The 18,849-nt window shown below is 57.1% G+C and overlaps 2 protein-coding genes across 4 annotated transcripts; both read right to left on the reverse strand.

The window, feature by feature from the left end:
* Positions 1-382: 382 nt before the first annotated feature.
* On the reverse strand, positions 383-16,401 carry MAN2B1 (mannosidase alpha class 2B member 1). Of its 3 annotated transcripts, none has more exons than XM_045492057.1 (24): positions 16,159-16,401; positions 15,344-15,446; positions 14,996-15,169; positions 14,441-14,634; positions 13,625-13,757; positions 13,220-13,365; positions 12,183-12,299; positions 9,205-9,290; positions 8,985-9,105; positions 8,826-8,904; positions 8,528-8,637; positions 8,142-8,249; positions 7,706-7,822; positions 6,255-6,428; positions 5,055-5,152; positions 4,838-4,955; positions 3,266-3,384; positions 3,074-3,175; positions 2,807-2,894; positions 2,541-2,621; positions 1,910-2,137; positions 1,284-1,436; positions 1,073-1,175; positions 383-587 (listed from the first exon to the last, which is right to left on the reverse strand). In XM_045492057.1, exons 1-24 carry the CDS (start codon positions 16,318-16,320, stop codon positions 478-480), a joined length of 3,024 nt encoding a protein of 1,007 aa, XP_045348013.1. In that variant the 5' UTR covers positions 16,321-16,401; the 3' UTR covers positions 383-477. The 3 variants fall into 3 exon arrangements, with proteins under 3 accessions (XP_045348013.1, XP_045348014.1, XP_045348012.1); XM_045492058.1 differs by having other exon boundaries at positions 9,205-9,287; positions 16,159-16,392; XM_045492056.1 differs by having other exon boundaries at positions 1,073-1,436; positions 16,159-16,387.
* An 833-nt stretch (positions 16,402-17,234) lies between these two features.
* On the reverse strand, positions 17,235-18,637 carry WDR83OS (WD repeat domain 83 opposite strand). Its single transcript, XM_045492080.1, has 4 exons — positions 18,567-18,637; positions 18,346-18,451; positions 17,731-17,828; positions 17,235-17,634 (listed from the first exon to the last, which is right to left on the reverse strand). Exons 1-4 carry the CDS (start codon positions 18,614-18,616, stop codon positions 17,568-17,570), a joined length of 321 nt encoding a protein of 106 aa, XP_045348036.1. The 5' UTR covers positions 18,617-18,637; the 3' UTR covers positions 17,235-17,567.
* Between the last annotated feature and the right edge of the window lie 212 nt (positions 18,638-18,849).

Consider the following 18,849-nt stretch of genomic DNA (forward strand, 5'->3'; position numbering starts at 1 on the left):
CCTGGCTCCAGTTCCACCCCCCTCACCAGGACCTCCTAGATCCCTTGCCCTCAGGGCCTGGCTCCCCCAAAGCCAGGTCTGGAAGCCCCCCTACCTCCACCCGCCAGGTATGTTCGGTTCTCTGGGCCCATATCCAATGCAGTGGCTCCTAGGGACAGCTGTGCCACAGCCTGAGTGGACAAAGGAGGGAAGGAGGAGTGGAAGACGGAGTGGTGGATGAGGTGGGGTGTGAATGGTGTAGTGTGGAGTCAGGATTCAGGCCGGTAAGTGACTTTCCTGCAAGGCCTCAGGTCAGGAGTCACATAACGTTTGCTGACTTTTCTAGGTCACAAATTAAATCCTCTCCAAAACCCAGCAACAAAAACCCCCACTCAATCACACCTTGACCCAAGGCCTGGTAGTGGCATTTTAGTGGCTTTTGTTGGTGGCAGAAGCAGCAGGAGGAGGAGGGGGAGAGTCTGCCGGCTCCCAGCGTGTCTAGTCATGCTCCTCCCACTGGACCGAAGCCAGGAAGGTACGGATTTCCATGGGCTGCAGCGTGATGGTGGCGGGGTCCAGCCGAGAGGGAGAGGGCAGGGGTGTGGGGCCTGGGGAGGAGCAAGGGAGGAGTAAGGGCCACAGATTTCCTCTGTCTCACCCACTCCCCCTGCTCCTTCCCTGGGCCTACACATGGCCATACACTCTCAAATCTGTCCCTGGGGCGTTATTCCCAGACCTGTTTTTGTTTTTCAACTGTCCTCCCCCCCCCCCCCCAGGCCCTGAATACCATCCCCAGATCCCCAAATCTGTCTCCAGTGCCTGGCCATCTCCATCACACCCTCCAGCCCTATTCTAAAGACCATCATGCCAACCCCACGGGTGACAGACACACCCCTTTCCCCAGAACTAGATACCCATGGGATTCCATCTCAAACCCTCAAGACCCACTGCTAGTTTGCTTGGACCCACTTAAGACCCTTAAACTGCTAACCAGGATCTGAACACTAGAGCTCTCTACACCTGGGTCCTGGCCAACATTCCCACACCTCCCCACACGGCTCCCAGCTCCCAGCCCCCCCGGGCAGGCCCGCACCCGTGTTTGGTGTCCACTTGAGCCTGGAGGCGCTGGCCCGGAGCTGGTTGGCCACCAGCGTGGTCTCCTGCAGGTAGGTGATGGTGAAGGCGGAGAAGAGGTCCTGCAGGCAGTGGATATGGGCAGGGCTGAGTAGGGACAGAGCGGGGTTTCGCCTCTCCCTCCTTTCTTTGCCTGGGTCTTGTCTCCTTCCCACCTCCGCCCGCCTCACCGTCAAATCCAAGGTCACGGGGGAGCTCAGGTTGCCAGAGTCCTCCCCTACAGCGAACTGGTGCTCCAAGCGCAACAGCAGCGTTTTCTGGTCCCAGCGGGCCAGCGTGAGCAGGTGTACGGAGGGAGGCAGCTCCCGGCGCAGCCCCGAGAACTGCGGAAAGCGGGGTGGGGCTGAGGCAGTGAGGCTAGGAGGCGGGGCTCTGACGCAAGGGGCGGGGTTTAGTCGGGGAGGGGCGACGACCCCTCATAAAGAGACCCAGGAACAGGGCGGTGCCGGGCTGGGGGCGGGACCGAGCCGCAGAAAGGGCCGAACTGATCTGGCCTGAGACCCACTGGGATGGGGGGCGGGGCTGAAGGCAGGGCTGGACCAAACGTAGGGGGAGGAGGGTGGGAGCTGGAAGGGGAGAGGGCGGAGGCTGTGCCTGGACCCAGTCCCGGCAGAGGGGACTGAACAGGCTGGTACTGGGCGGGGCCTGCGGGGCAACGGGGCAGAGCTGAGGGGTGGGACTAGCTTATGGCCTCCCCAGGACGAGTTAGGAGCAGGCGGAGTGGGACCCACATTAGGCCGGGAAAACCCACCGCGGCTCACTGGGGTCCCCCACCAGGCGGCCCAGTGCCCCTCACCTGCTTGCGCGGGGCGACTTTCAGATGGTAGGGGGCGCCGCCACCCGGGGCCAGCACCACCTGTGGGGCCAGGACCTCCTTCTCTGCCTGCAACCGGTGCCCGGTGGCCGCGGTCCGGACCTTGTCCAGCAGCACGAGGTGGCGCCCTCGCACCCACCGCCCCAACCCGTCCTCCAGTAACGCCTCCCCTACGCCACGTCCGTCATCCTTCAGGAGCCTTCGGTGCACCTGCAGGGAGTCCACAGGACAGGGTGAGGGGTCCCCCCGGCCAATGGCTGGCCCAGGGCTCGTGGAAATTTCAAGAGAAACCGAAGAGTGGGAAGCATGGACGCAGAGAAAGGTCCGGTAGAGGGTCGCCACGGAAGTGGGGAGTCAACCTAGCAAGGGCCTGGGACAGAGGGAGGTAGGGATCTAACAGGACAGGCAGGCAAGTCAGGGCCTGGAGGAGGTGGGGGGGCTGGGTAGGGAGGGGACAAAAGGGAGGAGTAAACTTGTCACATAGGAACAGAGGTTTCGGCTTAGTGGGAACTACAGGCGGGGGGCTACACCTAGCAGAGAACGGGGACAGACACAGGCTTCAAGGTCCGGTAGGCACCAGAGTGGGAACTGGCTCAGGGCTCTGGCCACTCACCATGAGCTCCATAGAGCCATCCCTCAGGCTGCTGCCCCCCTGGGAGCGGTCAGTCAGCACCGTCAGCTGCATGTTGCCATCCTGGTGGGGGGCGGGGGGGGGGGGGGGGAGAGTGAGGGGCCCCACAGCCAGGCAGCCACACCCCCAGGCAGGCCCCACAGGGGATGGGGAGACCACCAAGGACAGCTGGAAGACGCTCAGCTTGAGAGGTGACCCCCACTCTGTGGAGGGGTGCTGAGAAGTGGGGAGCAGGATGGGGGGGATACCCTGATGTAAATGCGGCTGTTGACTGGATAGTAGTTTCCCGCCACTGTCTCAGTCTGGTTCAGCTTCCAGGTGGGTCGATAATCCCGCCTGGGGAGGTGGAGGGGTTCGGTCAGGCCTGGGGTCCAGCTCCCCTTCCCCGGTTCATCCATTCCTCACTCCCCCGTCATCCCCTCCCTCCCACACTCAGAGGATCAGCAGATGCTCCCACGATCCCAGGGCCCTCCACACACCGCAGGCCACCCGTGGCTGCCCCCGGTCACCCCGACCTCCTCTCCAGGATCTCTCGGCCATTGCTGTCTGTGTAAAAGAGTCCTTTCGTCTCCAGCACGGTGTCAAAGCGACTGATGATCTCCTTCCCCCAGCCGTCACTATACCCGAGGGGATGGCGAGATTGTGAGCTCCACCGGCGCCACTCTGCCCTCGCGCCCAGCCCCCCAGTCCCAGCGGGTGCCACTCACCCCACAGGGATTGGTCCCACCGTCCACTCGAGCTCCAGGTGCCGCTGTCCTCGGTACAAGCGAACCACTTGGGAACACCAGGCTGAGAAGTTCTGGTGAACCTCCTGCACCAAGGGTGTCTGCAGGCAGGTAGGGGGGGAGGGCAGGTCTAAGCATACACCTGAGCACGGGTGAGCCCTGCAAATATCCACCCCTGCTATAAACCTCACAGAGGCCTACACCCGGGTCAACCCCACCGATAGCATGGGAACCTCCCCCACCTCTCCCACCTGCCTAGGTGTGATGCCCACACTTCCTCCGTCAGATGTTACCGCGTCATTCTTGAGCGTGGCAATAGGATCGTTGCCCACCATTGCCCCATCTTCCCTCCTTAGAACAGGATTCTAGTTTGGCAAGTGGCTACCCGGACTAAAGACATTGTCTTCACATTGTCCAGTCTTCCCTGAGGCTATCAGTAGCTGTGTGACCATGGCTTGCTCCACGGAAAACCATCAACCCGGCGTAAACAACGTTCCTTGCCTCTTTCCCTCTCCCACTGGCTCAAATGCAAGTACGATGGCTGGAGCTTGAGTAGCCATCTTGGGCCAGGAGGTAGAAGCTGAATGTTGAGGAAAGTAGAGCAATGAGACAGAAGAGGTCTGGATGGGGGCGCCTGGGGGGCTCAGTCGGTTGAGCGTCCGACTTCGGCTCAGATCACGATCTCACACTCTGTGGGTTCAAGCCCCGCGTCGGGCTCTGTGCTGACAGCTCAGAGCCTGGAGCCTGCTTCGGATTCTGTGTGTCTCTCTCTCTCTGTCTCTCTCTCTCTGCCCCTCCCCCGCTCACACCCTGTCTCTTTCTCAAAAATAAACATTAAAAAAATATTAAAAAAAAAAAAAAAGAAGAAGAGGTCTGGATGACTGTGAAATCACCCCACCTGCCCTGGATGGCCCAGCCAGACTTTCTGTTAGATGGAAAGAAAGCCGGTCGTGTTTTAGGCACGATGAATTTTGGCAACTGTTACTACAGGCAAAACTATATCCTAACACAGCGACCCAGTTATGCGGAAAGTTCACCTCAAGGGGAAGCAGGGCAAATGTGAACCTTGCCATTACCTGCGCCATCCCTGCCCTACGAGGAAATATCAGCGAGAGGTCCCACAAGGGTGGGCCCTGTCCCGGCCAGACGCACCCTCAGACATCCATCCCAAGGGAGACTCACCCAAGCCCTATCCGAGTGTGAACTCTCAAATCCCCACCTCAGATATAATCCTCAGTGAAGCCTTCAAGCAATTCCACCCGGCCCTCCCCATTCACGGGCCAACTGAATACACCCCACCTCCAGCTTCCAAGGCCAAGTATAATCCCGACACCCACAGCAGATGTGAAAGCCTTTGTTCTTGCTTCTAAGACAGGGCTGTTACTCAACCAGCCGTGAATATCCGCCCAGTGGGGAGATCCTCAGGTATTCCCCTCAGGTCTTAGCTGTCTTTGGATATGATGGAGGTGCAAATCCCACACTCACCCCCCCGCACCCGCCCAGACTCCACCCCCCTCCCCCCCACACACCCACTCGTCATCCCTGAGCACGGACCTTCACCAGGCGCGTTTGAGCCCAGCGGCTCACCATCAATGGTTTGTCTTGGTTGGGTCTGAAGATGTAGGCACCTGAGACCTGGGTGCTTAGGTTGTTGCCTACACTGGCGTTGTACCTGGACCGGGGCAGGTGAGAGTCAAGGTAGGTGACCCCACCTCTACTTACACCCCCTCCCTGGACTAGGGGTAACCCCCCCCCCCCCCCCCCGCCTCACCAGTAGAAGGCTTGGTGAACAGGCAGCAGGAGGTTCTGGTCCAGGTTCTCCATCTCCACCAAGAGCCCTGTGTCAGGGTCAAACCTAGCCCGGATGTGCTGCAGAGAAAAGGTGGACAGACGTTAATGACCATCATCTCAGCCAAGGGCAGCGTCATCCTTCCTGGGGCTCAGGAGGTACCCTCCCTCCCTCTATCTCCTCACCTGGCCCCATTAACAAATCCTAACACATCTACCTTCTACCTTCTCCTTAAGCTGATCACTTCTTAACCATTTCCGTGGCCTTCTGGGACTAATGCCGCTGACCCCTTCCGGGCTCACCTCCCCGTCAGTTCGCCCTGCGGCCGCCAGAGGGCGCCAGGGACACCCTAAGTACCACCCTAAGCCTGGGTCCGCTGGGGCCCAGGGCTGACTTGGGCGTTTGACTGAGTAACCACAGTGCCACCACCCAAGAGACTTTTAGGGGCCAACGGAAATGTGTAAATTTTAATTTCTCTTGGAATCAGAAGAAAACTTAAATGTAATAATAAGGAGTATGTTATAAAGAAGACTGGTTAATATTCATCTTTTATACCCACCTGGTCCTGAAATATAATTTTTAAGTTTTTTTTGTTTTTTTTTTTTTTAATGGAAAAAGGGACCCACAGAGGCAAAAGTGCTGGGGCCCATGACAGTCTTAGTGCAGCCCCGTCCCTCATGTGGCTCCTTCGAAGTAAAAGCCGAAGTCTTCCCCTGGGCCCTCAAGTCCTGCACCGTCTGACCTGTCACCTAACACCCGCCCCTCCAGCCACAGAGGGTTCCTTGAACACTCGCCACCCTCCTGGCTGAGGGCTTTTGCTTCTGCTGCTCCCTGCCTGCCTGGGTCCTTCTCTGGGCCACCCCCCGCCCCTCCACTCCCAGTGGCCACGTGGCTCCCTCCCTCAAGTCTCTGACTTGCCTCATTTAATTTGCAAACCCCTACCACCGTCAGCTCTTTCGTATCTGTCAAGTGTCACACGTGATTACACTGGGTCCGCACAACAGTCCCAGGAAAGGACACTGAGGTTCAAAGGGAAGTGGTCACTCACTGGAGGACACATGATGGGAGACTGGTAACTACACCATGAACTGATGTAGTTCATCCACTGATCCACTCCGTGAGGCTCGCCATGATACCTCAAATTTCTCACAGCGACAGGGAAGGGGATCCCGACAGTCTCACCTCATTTTGGATGGCCAAGACACGGGACCAGGGCCGCTGGGATCTGGGCTGGGGTTTGTGGGCGTGGGGGCGCTGGCCAGGCACCTGGCTTACTGAGTAGATGCTGAAGCCCAGGGCAGGCACCGAGGCTGGGAAAAGCAGTTCCTGACCGTCTGAGCTAGGAAGTATCACCACCTCGAGTAAGGGAAGAGGGAAACAGAGTCAAGAGACTGCGAGTAACCCATTGAGCTGTACATAGGCCGGGTCAAACTCCATCAGGAGAAGGAGCCCCAAATGGGAGGAAGAAATTAAAGTGTTGGCCAGGGAGGATGGGGTGTCAGAAATTCTGAGTTAGAGATTGCAGAGAAGATTCATAAAGTGGGGAGAAAGCATTGCTTGGAGGGTGTAGAGACTGTGGGAGAAGGAGAAGTGAGGGAGGAAGTGGGGAAAGAGATCCTTGAAGCAAGGGAATGAGGGAAAGGCAGATTCTTGCGGGAGGAAGAGATTCGTAGGAAGAGGGGTTCCAGGATGAAGAGAGTAAGCGTTCAAAAAAAAAACTAAAAAAAAAAAAATTGGGGGCCCCTGACTAGCTCAGTCCGTAGAGCATGCGACTCAGTCTCAGGGTTGTAAATTCGAGCCCCACGTTGGATGTAGATTACTTCAAAAAATAAAATCCCGGGGTGCCTTGGGTAGCTCAGTCAACTAAGCATCCAACTCGTGATCTCAGCTCAGGTCTTGATCTCAGGGTCATGAGTTCAAGTCACCGGTTGGGCTCCACAGTGGGGCATGGAACCTACTTAAAAAATCCTTTTATGTTAACTAAAATTTAAATACAATTTGAAAAAAAATTTAAATAAAATCTTTTTTTTTTTTTAATTTTTTTTTTAACGTTTATTTATTTTTTTGGGACAGAGAGAGACAGAGCATGAACGGGGGAGGGGCAGAGAGAGAGGGAGACACAGAATCGGAAACAGGCTCCAGGCTCCGAGCCATCAGCCCAGAGCCCGACGCGGGGCTCGAACTCACGGACCGCGAGATCGTGACCTGGCTGAAGTCGGACGCTTAACCGACTGCGCCACCCAGGCGCCCCAATAAAATCTTTAAAAAAAAAAAAAAAAGTCATGAGGAGACATTAAAAATGGGGAAGACTGCTCGGGAGGCAGGGCAGGGGGATGGGTAGGGAGACAGATGTGGCCAAGGGGAATGATGTTAAGGGGCAGAGGGGGAAGATATTCACAGAAAGAGAAAGTACCAGGCACAAGGTATTGATGGAGGGGAAGATATTCACCAGAACGAGTTACCCAAGAGAGGGAGGTGTCCATGGGAGGAGGTATCCATGAAGGCAGATAATTATGGGGGGGGGGGGGAGGTAGGGGGCGGGGAGAAATGCTCAGGGGTAGGTGTCCAAGGCAGGAGGTAACCATGGGGGGGGGGGGGTACTCATAGGACGAATATTCATTGAATCGGCTCACATCGCTGGGCACAACTGTGCCATTCGGGTCCCTCACGACGAAACCGTGTTTGCTGACTGGCAGCCGCACCATCCAATCTATTTTCCGTCCCAAGGGGTTATAAATAGTCACTTGGAACTGGTGTGGGAGGGTCAGAACGGGCAAGGGTTACAGCAGGCCTTCTTGAAACCCACCCACCACAGGCGGCAACTCCCTCGGGTGATCCAAGCCCCCACGGGGTACTTTGGTCTCCGTCCCACCCCAGTTTCACTGCGCCCCACGTGATCACAGGTCGCTTCTCCAACAAAACAATTTCGCAGCCCGCGGGTGCCTCCAGGGACCCTCCGTCTGAGCCCCACCTCCTCCGGGCCCCGCCCCGCTGTCCTCAGGTTCCTGCTCTATCCACCCACCAGACCTGGCTCCCGGCCCCGCCCCTCCGGCCCGGAGCCCAGCTCACGTTCTTCGCTGTCTGGCTGAGCGGACAGACGCTGACGTTGAGGTTTCGGCAGTACGTGAAGTCCTCCTTGGAGCCGCTGAGCCGCGCCAGCGCATTGCTCAGAAGAACCTGTGGGAGGGAGCGTGAAGGTGTGGGTCGGCTCTAGATGCCCACCCAGGTCTCCTCCCCATCCCCTCCCGGGCCCCGCCCACCCCGCCCTAGGCCCCGCCCAGGAGTGCTGCCAGGCCCCGCCCCACTCCTGCCCCCGCCTCTCTTGTCCCAAGCCCCGCCCCTACGAGCCCTTCTAGCCCCCACCCCACTTTGCCCACCTCTTACAGTCTCCACCCTTCCGTTCGGTACCGGCCTTTCCCTGTCCCCGCCCCTTCCCAGGCCCCACCCCCGCGCACCTCGCAGGGGTCCCAGCCGGCAGCCAGCTGTCGCGCGTAGTCGTCGGCCACGTGCTGCTTGGAGGTTCCGCTGACCGCGTCGTGGTGCTGGAGCACGGCCATCGCCTCATCTGCAAGCAGATTGTGAAGCGGGTGAGGTCCCTGCAGGGCTCTCAGTCCCGACCCCAAGGACACGGGACAGGTCACGTGTGTGCGGGCCGGGTTCTTAGGAGCTTTATGAAGGGAATCGAGGGGGTGGCGAGGGTCTGGCGTCCAGCTTCGGACATGCTCCCGTCCCCTCACCAGCCCCGACACCTACTGAGGGGTGCGCTGTCTCCCGAGCCGTAGGGTCCCACGTTGGCCGCCGGACCCGCCAGCGCCTCCAGCTGGTTGCACACCTGGGGGGCAGAGAGGGCGTGTCGTGGCCCTGGACCTGTCGGGAGCGCTGGGCGCCCGCTTGGGCTCAGCACCCACCCACCTGCAGAAAGTTGTAGCTGAGGCGCTCGTAGCGTTTGAGGGCCGGCCGGCTGGAAAAGTAGCCAGTCCAAAACTGGTGAGGGCCGTCGGCGTAGGGAAAGAAGTCATCCTGTTTCACAGACCTGCAGCGGCAGAGGTGTTGAGGGCAGGGTCAGGACCCAAAGGCCATGCCAACCCCCCACCCCCACCGCCCGCGCAAGCTCCCCTCCCCCCGCAAATACCAGGTGAGGTTGGCCTTGTTCAGCTCCCAGAGGTAACAGGCGGGAGTGGAGTAGAGAACATTGACGCGGCTCCCGTTGGCCTGCTGCTGGGGGGAGGTGTCCGTGTGTGAGCCCTCGGGAGTCCGCACCTTCCCAGGGGGCCCACAGGTGTGCACCGACATCCTCACACACGTGTGCACGCATTCATGCATGCGGGGGGGTTCAGATTCTCTTAACACACATTTTGAGTGCAAAACAGTGGCCAAGTGTGAAACTGAATTCTGCCAGCACGGATATTACCAGCACGGAAAGAATTTCACGGATGCAAGAATAAACCTGAAATTTTTACTAAGCTTGTTTTAAAAATTCCAATTGTATTATTATTTTTTTTTAATGTTTATTTATTTTTGAGAAAGAGCGAGAGTGCGTGCATGAGCTTGAGCAGGGGAGGGGCAGAAAGAGAGGGAGACACAGAATCCGAAGCAGGCTCCAGGCTCTGAGCTGTCAGCATAGAGCCCGACGCGGAACTCGAACCCACGGACCGTGAGGTCATGACCGGAGCCAAAATCGGACGCTCAACCAAGCCACCCACGCGCGCCTCCAATTTTATTATTTAAAATGTTTGTGGAAAAACTAAGTGTGACATTATAGGGCGGGAATAATCCCTCAGCACTGTCAGGTTATTGCTAAATGACACCGCTGTTATAATTAAAGGAGGCACACTTTCAGCTGAGGGAGGTGGAGGCACAAGAAGGTGACCTCCGTGAAAACAAAGATGTCTGTTCTGCTTGTGCTGTGAACCCAGTGCCTGGTATACAGCAGGTGCTCACTAAACACTTGAGTGAATGAAAGGAAGTGAGTGGCACCACATGCCATTATGTGTGTGCACATGTCTACACCTGCGCCCATGCGCCCATGTGCGCGCGCGCGCGCACACACACACACACACACACACACACACACACACACAGTATTCACTCAGCAAACAATCGCTTGATTCTTCAATATGCTCAGGATTTCAGACACAGTCTAAGAAGCAGAGGCCAGCCCCATTCTCATGGAATTCGCAGCCAAGTAGAGGAGAGGCATTGTGAACACAGTTGGTTATGATCAGCCTGGATGTGGCATCACAGGTATTTATGGGAACTGCGTGTACACAGTGAAAGGACAAGAGCTCCACCTGGAGTTTGGTGAAGCCTTCCTGGAGAAGGAGATTTCGCAGCTTGTGTATTAAAGGAGAAGCGGAAGGTTTTATTTCTACCCCAAATAATAATAATAATAATAATAATAGTAATAATAAAAAACAACCATAATACTATTTACCCGACACAGTTCTACTAATCTGTGTAAATGAACTCCTTAAAGGGGCCCTCCGGTGGCTGAGTCGGTTGAGTGTCGACTTCAGCGCAGGTCATGATCTCACGGTTTGTGAGTTCGAGCCCCACATTGGGCTCGTTGCTGTCAGCGCAGAGCCTGCTTCAGATCCTCTGTTCCCCAATGTTTGCCTGCCCCTCCCCCGCTTGTGCTCTCTCAAAACAAAACAAAAGACATTAAATAAACTCATTAAACCCTAACAGCCTTCTCAGGTGGGAGCCACCATTGTGCCCACTTTCTAGAGAAGAAAACTAAGGCAGAGTGCTTAGAACCTTTCTCAAGGTCCCTGAACCAAGAAGCAGCAGGCTAAGGATATGAACTAAGGGACTCTTTCCAACAGAGTGTGGAGTGGGCAGAGAAGCAGTGAGTGGCAGGAGAAAAACCAGTGACAGCCCAGGAACATGATATTTATAGGAGAAAGTGATCAAGGTGTTCAGGTCTCCGCAGGGTCATGGGGAGGACCGAGAAACGTCTGTTGGAAGGCCCCTGGTGATGTTCCTGAGCGGTTTTGGTGAAACAGCAGTGCAGGCAGTGAGCGGAAGGTGAGGACGTGGAGACTACCAGCAGACAACCCTGGGGATGGAACTGATAGGAAGGGACATTTCTTTCTTTTTTTTGTAAACGTTAATTTTATTTATTTTGAGAGAGAGAAAGAGAGAGCGAGCAGGGGAGGGGCAGAGAGAGAGAATCCCAAGCAGGCTCCGCACCATCAGCGCAGAGCCTGACTTGGGGCTCCAACTCACGAACCGCGAGATTGTTCACGAACCATGAAATCAAGAGTCAGACGCTTAAGTGACTGAGCCACCCAGGTGCCTCAGGAGGGGACGTTTCAGATGGGAAAGGCCCAAAGGTGTCTGAGCCCTGATTCCCGGAACCTGTTAGGTTACACAGCCAAAGGAAATTAAGATTGCGAGTGGAGTTAAGGTTGCTGATTAGCTGACCTTAAAATAGCTTATCCTGGAAGATCTGCCAGGCCTCAATGTAATCATGGGTCTTTAAAAATGGAAGAGGGGGGCGCGTGGGTGGCGCAGTCGGTTAAGCGGTCTGACTTCAACCAGGTCACGATCTCGCGGTCCGTGAGTTCGAGCCCCGCGTCAGGCTCTGGGCTGATGGCTCAGAGCCTGGAGCCTGTTTCCGATTCTGTGTCTCCCTCTCTCTCTGCCCCTCCCCCGTTCATGCTCTGTCTCTCTCTGTCCCAAAAATAAATAAACGTTGAAAAAAAAAAAAGAAAAGAAAAGAAATCTAAAAATGGAAGAGGGAGGCGGAAGTGAGAGTAAGAAAGAGAAGTGATGATGCTGTGTGGCTGGCTTGCAGGATGGGGAGGCCGTGATCCAAGGAATGGGGCTGGCCTCTGAAAGCTGGACAAGGCAAGGAAACGTTCCCCCAGAGCTTCCAGAAGGCACCCGGCCCTGCTGACATCTTGATCTTAACCCAGTGAGAATTGTGTCAGGCTTTCTGAGCTACAAAAGCGGAAGGTAATATATTTCTGTTGGTTTTCAGCCTCTGCGTTTGTTGGTAATTTGTTATAATAGCAATAGAAAACTAAGATAGGATCCATTGCTATGCATATGACCCAAAGGCCAGGGACACAAGCACACTCGTGCACACGAGATGGGCACAATTACCTGGGCGTTGACCAGCTGGATGAGCCTGTCGAGGTTCCTGAACCACATGTTAGCATTCTCATATTGGAAGTCTGAGCCCATGGTCATTATGGTGTGGTTGGTGCGGAAGTGCTGGCCCTGTGGATGGAATGGAGAATTCTCAGGCCGGAGGGTCCTAAACCACCCCTGTGTTCAGCTGTCTCTTGGTATACATGTGGTCAAGAGCGTGGGTACACACAGAGGAGGGAAGGAAGTGGGTCGTGTGGGAGTACAGGGACACATGTGAAAACAGCCACAAGCTGTTGAGTAAGTCTCTTGGGCCCAGCACACAAATGAGGGCACTGAGGCACAGTGTCATGCCGTCTCATGGCCCCGGTGAGCATTTGGGGTGGCAAAGGTCATCAGCAGTCTTTTTTTTTTTTTTTAATGTTTATTTATTTTTGAGAGAGACAGACAGAATGCGAGTGGGTTAGGGGCAGAGAGAGAGGGACACACAGAATCCGAAGCAGGCTCCAGGCTCTGAGCTGTCAGCACAGAGCCCGACGAGGGGCTGGAACTCATGAACCGTGAAATCATGACCTGCACGGAAGCCGAACGCTTCACCAACTGAGCCACCCAGGCGCCCCTTGTCAGTCTTCTAATCAGAAATGCACACAGGGGAGCCTGGGTGGCTCAGTCGGTTGAGCATCTGACTCTTGATTTTGGTGCAGGTCATGATCCCATGGTCAGTGAGATCGAGCCCCACATCCGGCTCCATGCTGACGGCTCAGAGCCTGCTTGGGATTCTCTCTCTCTCTCTCTCTCTCTCTCTCTCTCTCTGTCTGCCTCCCACCCCTGCTCATGCACACTCCCTCTCTCTCTCTCAAAATAAGTAAACAAACTTAAAAAAAAAAAAAAGAAGGAAATGCATACAAATCTGAAAGGGGAACGTGGTGATAGGGAAGGAAGTGTTCCCTCCCTCCGAGGGTTCCAAAGAGGTGTTAGGGAACGCCCAGGCTGTGGAAAGTGCCCGGTGCGTTATGAAGACCAGCCTCATGGGTCCTGCACAGTAGGGTTACCTGGGCAGTAGCCAACTGCAGGAAGTAATTGACCAGCTCCTCGGCGTTGTACTCAGGGCTGCGCCGGTCCTCCACGAACGGCTTGTCGGCACACAGCGTGTCCCAGCACAGTTTCTCAGGTGGGTTGTAAATATTGGGGAGCACACCTGCATGCCACAGCAGGCTCAGGAGGAGGCCCTGCGCCCCAGACCTGCCCTGGGGTCAAAGCCTGCCACGCCCCACCCAGGAGGGGCTTCAGAATTTGCAGGGCGCCGTGCCGAGTGCAAATGCTGGGTCCTTGTTCGTAAATTATTAAGAGTTTCAGGACAATGACAACAGAGTATAAAAACACACCCAGGGCCCTCTGAGCACGGTCCCAGGTCCCAGGCCCCTGGGGCAAGCCCTGCCCCCACCCCAACTCCTTACTGGTAAAGAGGTCGGCCACTGGGGGCTTCAGGCTGGCGCTAGCCCGCCAAACCTGCTCCAGCTCTAAATTCTCTTCCCGCACTCTCTTATCTTGATAATCCAGACGCCCGAAGAAGAGGCCATCAAAGCCCATCTGGAGGTGGGGAGGGATGAGCGGGATCAGAGGGTAGGAGGAGTAGACGCCCAGCCCTCTCATCACCCACCGCCGGACCCCTCCACATGGGAGGGGCGGGTCGGAGCACAGGGAGGAAAAGCAGGTCTGAAACCAGAAGGACTCCAGCCCATTTCGAAGCTTGGGGAAGGGCCAGATCACACCGCGGGAGAGCTTGGAGGGGTAGGTCTAACGCTAGAACAGACCTCCACCTTCCCCAGCTTGGAAAGAGGCCTGGCTCAAGGCTTTCCCCCTTAGGCAGCCGGAAGGAATCAGAGCATGGAAAGGGAGCCGGGTCAAAGCAAAGATTACGAAACTGGTGGAAAAGAGGGGCAGGCCTCCGCCTGCCACCTGGACTGGGGAGGAGCTGGGATCATAGCAAACAGGGGTGGGGGCTCCAGTGAGGGGCAGGTGTGGGGCCCGGAGTGGAGTCAGCCTGGGCCGAGGCAGAGCAGAGAAGCGGGTTTTTTTTTTTGGGGGGGGGGGGGTGGGTGGGTAGCAGTAATGGGATTCACAACTCACCCAAGGGGCAGGGTCTCAAGGGGCCAAAGGGCCAGGGAACAGGGCCTGGTCCCTGTGAGCTTGCAGGGAAGGGTGGGGCTTGAGGGGCCAAGGGAGAAGTCAGAGCTGGTGAGTGGGCAGTTGGTGAGAGGTCAGGAAATCACCTGTGCGAACAGCGAGGCCTGCTCCCGAGAGTGACCGAAGGGATCAATGTGCCAGGCCACACGGGGGCGCCCATCTTTGCCAAAGGTGTCTTCCAGGAAGCGCAGTCCCAGTGTCATCTGGTCTATCATGGCTCCATAGTGCGTGGCTGCCTCATCATTCATCACCCAGCCACCGTTGGCAAACTCCAGGCGCCCTGTGCCGGGAAAGACAAAGACAATTGGCAGGGCCACGAATGGGGCCAGGGTTGGCAACGCAGGGGATAGGAAGACCTGCCTGCGAACCCAGGCCTGGAGGGAGAAGAGGGGTCACTCCCAGGCCAATGAAGCCAGATATGGAAGAGAGGGCATTCTGCACGGCAGGCTCCCCTGAGGATCCCTTGGAGGTGGGGCCTTGCGGGATGCATAGGAGTTCTACAAGTAAGGGCAATTCCAGATAGGGGGAGCCACCCGCACATACAGGCTGCACACGGCATGATAAAATCTCAGAAACTGCGGTGTGTCAGAAACAGCAGCTGAGCTGGGCTTCCTCTTTTCACTTCCTGGGGGCAGGCTCACCCTGGCGCACCAGGTCCCGCACAACTTCCTGTGTTGCATTTGTCTGCTGGTGCCACCAACGGGAGAAGAAGGCAATCTCCACATAGATGAATCGGCGGGTGGGCTCCGCCAGCAGAGAAGAGATGACCGAGTCTAGGATGTACTGCACACCTGCGTGCTGGACGTCATTATGGACTGTGGACACAGGGGTCAGGCAGTCAGGGACAAACGAGCCAAGGGGGGATAGTCTTCAACACAGGAGCCCAAGCTGGGCATTGTCCCCACCCTAATGTCCAGGACCCAGAAAGGATTGGAAGGGCTCAAAGGGGCCATGGGAGTCCCAGGGTAAGTCCCCCACGCTCTACTCACTGCCATAAAAGTACTGGTCCACCGTCTTGAGCCAGCCCACATCGTCATGTGTGTGGGCCACCAGATGCACATTGAGCATGTCCGGATGTACCATAGGGCATGTCTGCACAGGGACCCCAAACACACACACCCTGTCAATTACCTAAGGTTAAGAGGCAAGCTGGGGTAGGGGTTTGGGGTGGGGGCGCAGGATAAGTCTCGATCTAGAGGTGAGTGTTTCAGAGAAATGGGGCTCGGCCCTTCCAGGGAGGACACACTCAAAGAAGCTCCCACTGGACACAATCCCTCAGGGAAGCTCTCATTCACACGGTGGGGAAATGGTAATAGCAGTAGCTAATGTTTATCAAGCATTTGCAGATACCTAGCAGCCACCCTGGGGGGTGGGGGCGATATTATCTCATTTTCAGATGAGACCACTGAGGATCAGAGTGGTTCAGTGACTTGCCCCAAGTCACGAGCCAGGAAGTCAGGGAGCCAGACTGCAGCTCGAGACAGGCTGACTCCAGAGTCCCAGCTCTCAAGCAACACCCTCCCCCCCCCCCACCCACATACACACATATGTTCAATCACACAGTTGCGTGCGTGCAAAGTCCAGGCGAGCCAACCCCACAGAAGCAGGGAGGCAGGTACAGAGAGCCCTAGTCTCAGACTCACACAGCCAGACCTTTCAATGACGGAAAGCATGCCCTCAGACCACACTGTCGTATTAGCAAATCGTTCACTAGGCACCCACAGAACAAACCCACCCACACCTCCCGATCCTACTCGGGCTTCACTCGAGCTTCTGTACATTTCCGCCCGCGGGCGGCGCTCACCTCATATCCCGCGGCCCGAGCGCCGGGCGCCGCCAGCAGTAACAAGAGGAAGGAGAGAGGCGGGAGCGGTGGCGGGAGCGCGCGGGAGCTCGTCCCGGGCCTCGCCGCGCCCCGGCCGCCACCGCCAGCGCGGACCCCCAAAGGCCGCGCGTCGGCCCCCATGGCTCCGCAGCCGCCGCTGCCTCCACCGCCACCGCGGCCGCCTCCGGGGGGGTTCCCGGGCCCGGCAAAGGCGGGGCAAACGCCCCGCCCCCAGGACCCGACCTGGCCAATGGTTGCTGGCGGGGGCGGAGCTAAGGTGCGGCATGGGCCCTGCGCCTCACTGGGCTGAGGCTGTTTCTGGCTACCCCTGAGGACGCTAGGAGCGTAGGGAGGCGTTGGGCGTGTACCCCCCCCCCCCCCCGAGGGTGCTGGTTTGGCCAGAAGAGCCTTTAGTGTCTCCCTACCTCCGAGTGGCCTCGGAGTGCCCCTTTGTCCCCGTGGATGCATCGGTCTCAGATTTTCCCATGGGTGTAATTTTGGCTAGGAGGTGGGAGTGTGTGCACAGGATCCTAGGGTGTCCCATTGACCTTTAAGGCTGGGGTCTTGGAGGGACCTAGCTTGGCTAGGAGCAGGGGTTGATGGCGGTCCTGTTCTGTCCTACGAGGATTACGGATACGGGAACTGCCCTGAGAGTGCTGAGGTTGGGAGGTATCCAGCCTAGTTGTTAAAGAAATACCCACGGTACTCAGGTGAGGAGTGACCAGTGGGGGAGGTCTCAGCCTTTCATGCTTTTCCCAGTCCCTGTCATTCCATCCAGATGGCTGATATTACCCAATTTGTCTGATAAAATCAAAGCCCACATTCCTCAGGTCAGCAGAGCCCATGTGCTAAATTGCCAGAGGACAGGGGTCACTTCCCTGTCTCTAGCAGCTGACTTAAGTCACAAGGCTTGTGAAATAAGCAAGTGAACCACCAGAAGGCTCCAGGCTAGAGCCCCACCAAAGGCCTGAGTGGAAGAGCTGGAGCCCACCCACCCCCACCCCCCACGAGGAAGATCACCCACAATGCACAGAAAAGAGAGGTCACAAAGAACAGCCAGAATGCAAAACTTTATTTAACTGGTTTCAACAACAACAACAACAACAACAACAACAACAACAAAACGAGTGGATACACCTAGAAACATGGACAGCATCTCCCACCGCAGCAGGCAGGTTGGGGAAGGTAGGCAGGAGGGGTAGGCCCAGGGTATTCCCCTCTGCCCAGCAGAAGTGGAATCCCAGGGAAAGGGTCAGGTTCCCTCCAGCCAGCTGCGGGCCCTGAGACTACCGCATTCATGGAAGCCCAGGACAGCAGCTGAGAGCAGGAGGCTGGGCAGCCAGGGGCCAGGCCTGGGGGAAGGTGGACAGAGTGGTCCTAGGCTGACATCACCAGGGGGGCGTCATGGGCTGAGGGTTCTGCAGATATGACATCACCACGGCAGAGATGGACAGCCTGGGACAGGAGACAGGTGTCAGTCCAGGAGGGGTAGGCTTGGGTCCCCCACTCCCCGTTAACTCAGGAGTCCTCCTTCTCTAGGCCCAGACTCACATGAAGCTACTCATCATCTGTTTAGTGTCCTCAGAGCTCCGGGAGTTGGCAAAGCTGATGAAGGAACAGTAGACGGCGACCCAAGCGCACCACTTCAGCTAGGGAAAGGTAGGTGGGTGGGTGGGATTTGGTCAATGAAAGGCACACCAGTGACCACCCCCCCCCCCGCCCCCGGGGCATTACCAGGCACTGGTTCCAACCGACTGATTCCATCTGAAGCATCTTGAACCTTGCCCCCAAGAGTTCCTCAGTCCCATTCCCCCTAGCCTACTCCAGGCACCCAGTGTTTGGTCCTACTCTCTCGGCGTGCGTCTCTGACCCCTCCACATCCTCTCAGGCCCAAGAAGACTGGCCTCTAACACACCTCATGATGCTAAGAACCCCATCCTTTCGAGTCCCCTCCAAACCGCTTTAAAACCTGGCCCCCACCCTTAGACAGAACTCCCACGTACCCACCCAGACCCCTGGCTTCCCTCACGTCCTCGCCTTGTTCAGCCCCGCCCCCCGGCCAGGCCCCGCCCCCTCGGCAGCAGCCCCGCTGCGTTCCGAATCCGCTGCCCCCGCAGGCTTCGCTGTCGGGCGGAGCTACGCCGAAGGAAACTCGGCGCCGCCCACCTTGAGCATGAGGCCGCACATGCTGAAGATCATGCCGAGCAGGTTCATGTAGTCTGGCGTCGGGTCGTCCAAGGCCGGGTTACACTCGCTCGGCGGGGGCTTGTACCTGCGGCAGGGTCAAGGGTCAGAGGCACTCAAGTCCCACCCCCGAGATGGACAAGCGCTTCCCTGGGCCTCGTCCCACAACCCGAGCCCCGTTCCCATGACGTGGGGGTCCTCACCTCAGCACTTTGTTCGGCCTCCGTGGGTCCGACATATTGTTAGTGGACATGGCGGGTCGGAGGTCGAGCCTCTTCCGCTGCGGGAGTTGCAGTTTCCGGCGCGGAAACGGAGGATGGCTTTTAGAGTAGCACCCACAGACTTCGAGCTTCCGTTCCCGGCGGCGGGGGCCAGGACTCCTCCCAGGCAGGGGACAGACAATTAGAAGAGACCAAAAATGTTCCTTGAAAACAAGAAGTGGGGAAAGACACGTGGACGCTGGATTCAGGCTCCAGTATTCCCAAA

The sequence above is a fragment of the Leopardus geoffroyi genome, chromosome A2 (assembly GCF_018350155.1).
Source record: "Leopardus geoffroyi isolate Oge1 chromosome A2, O.geoffroyi_Oge1_pat1.0, whole genome shotgun sequence".
NCBI lineage: Eukaryota > Metazoa > Chordata > Mammalia > Carnivora > Felidae > Leopardus > Leopardus geoffroyi.

Excerpts from the sequence above, each read along its gene's own strand:
- MAN2B1 (XM_045492056.1), bottom strand. The coding sequence starts at position 16,320 with ATGGGGGCCGACGCGCGGCCTTTGGGGGTCCGCGCTGGCGGTGGCGGC. Across the intron at positions 15,170-15,343 it reads GGACCAGTACTTTTATGGCA|TCCATAATGACGTCCAGCAC; the intron begins GTGAGTAGAGCG and ends CTGTGTCCACAG. Across the intron at positions 3,176-3,265 it reads GTGGGACCAATCCCTGTGGG|TGACGGCTGGGGGAAGGAGA; the intron begins GTGAGTGGCACC and ends CCTCGGGTATAG.
- WDR83OS (XM_045492080.1), bottom strand. The coding sequence starts at position 18,616 with ATGTCCACTAACAATATGTCGGACCCACGGAGGCCGAACAAAGTGCTG. Across the intron at positions 17,829-18,345 it reads TGTGCGGCCTCATGCTCAAG|CTGAAGTGGTGCGCTTGGGT; the intron begins GTGGGCGGCGCC and ends ACCTTTCCCTAG. Across the intron at positions 17,635-17,730 it reads CAGATGATGAGTAGCTTCAT|GCTGTCCATCTCTGCCGTGG; the intron begins GTGAGTCTGGGC and ends CTCCTGTCCCAG.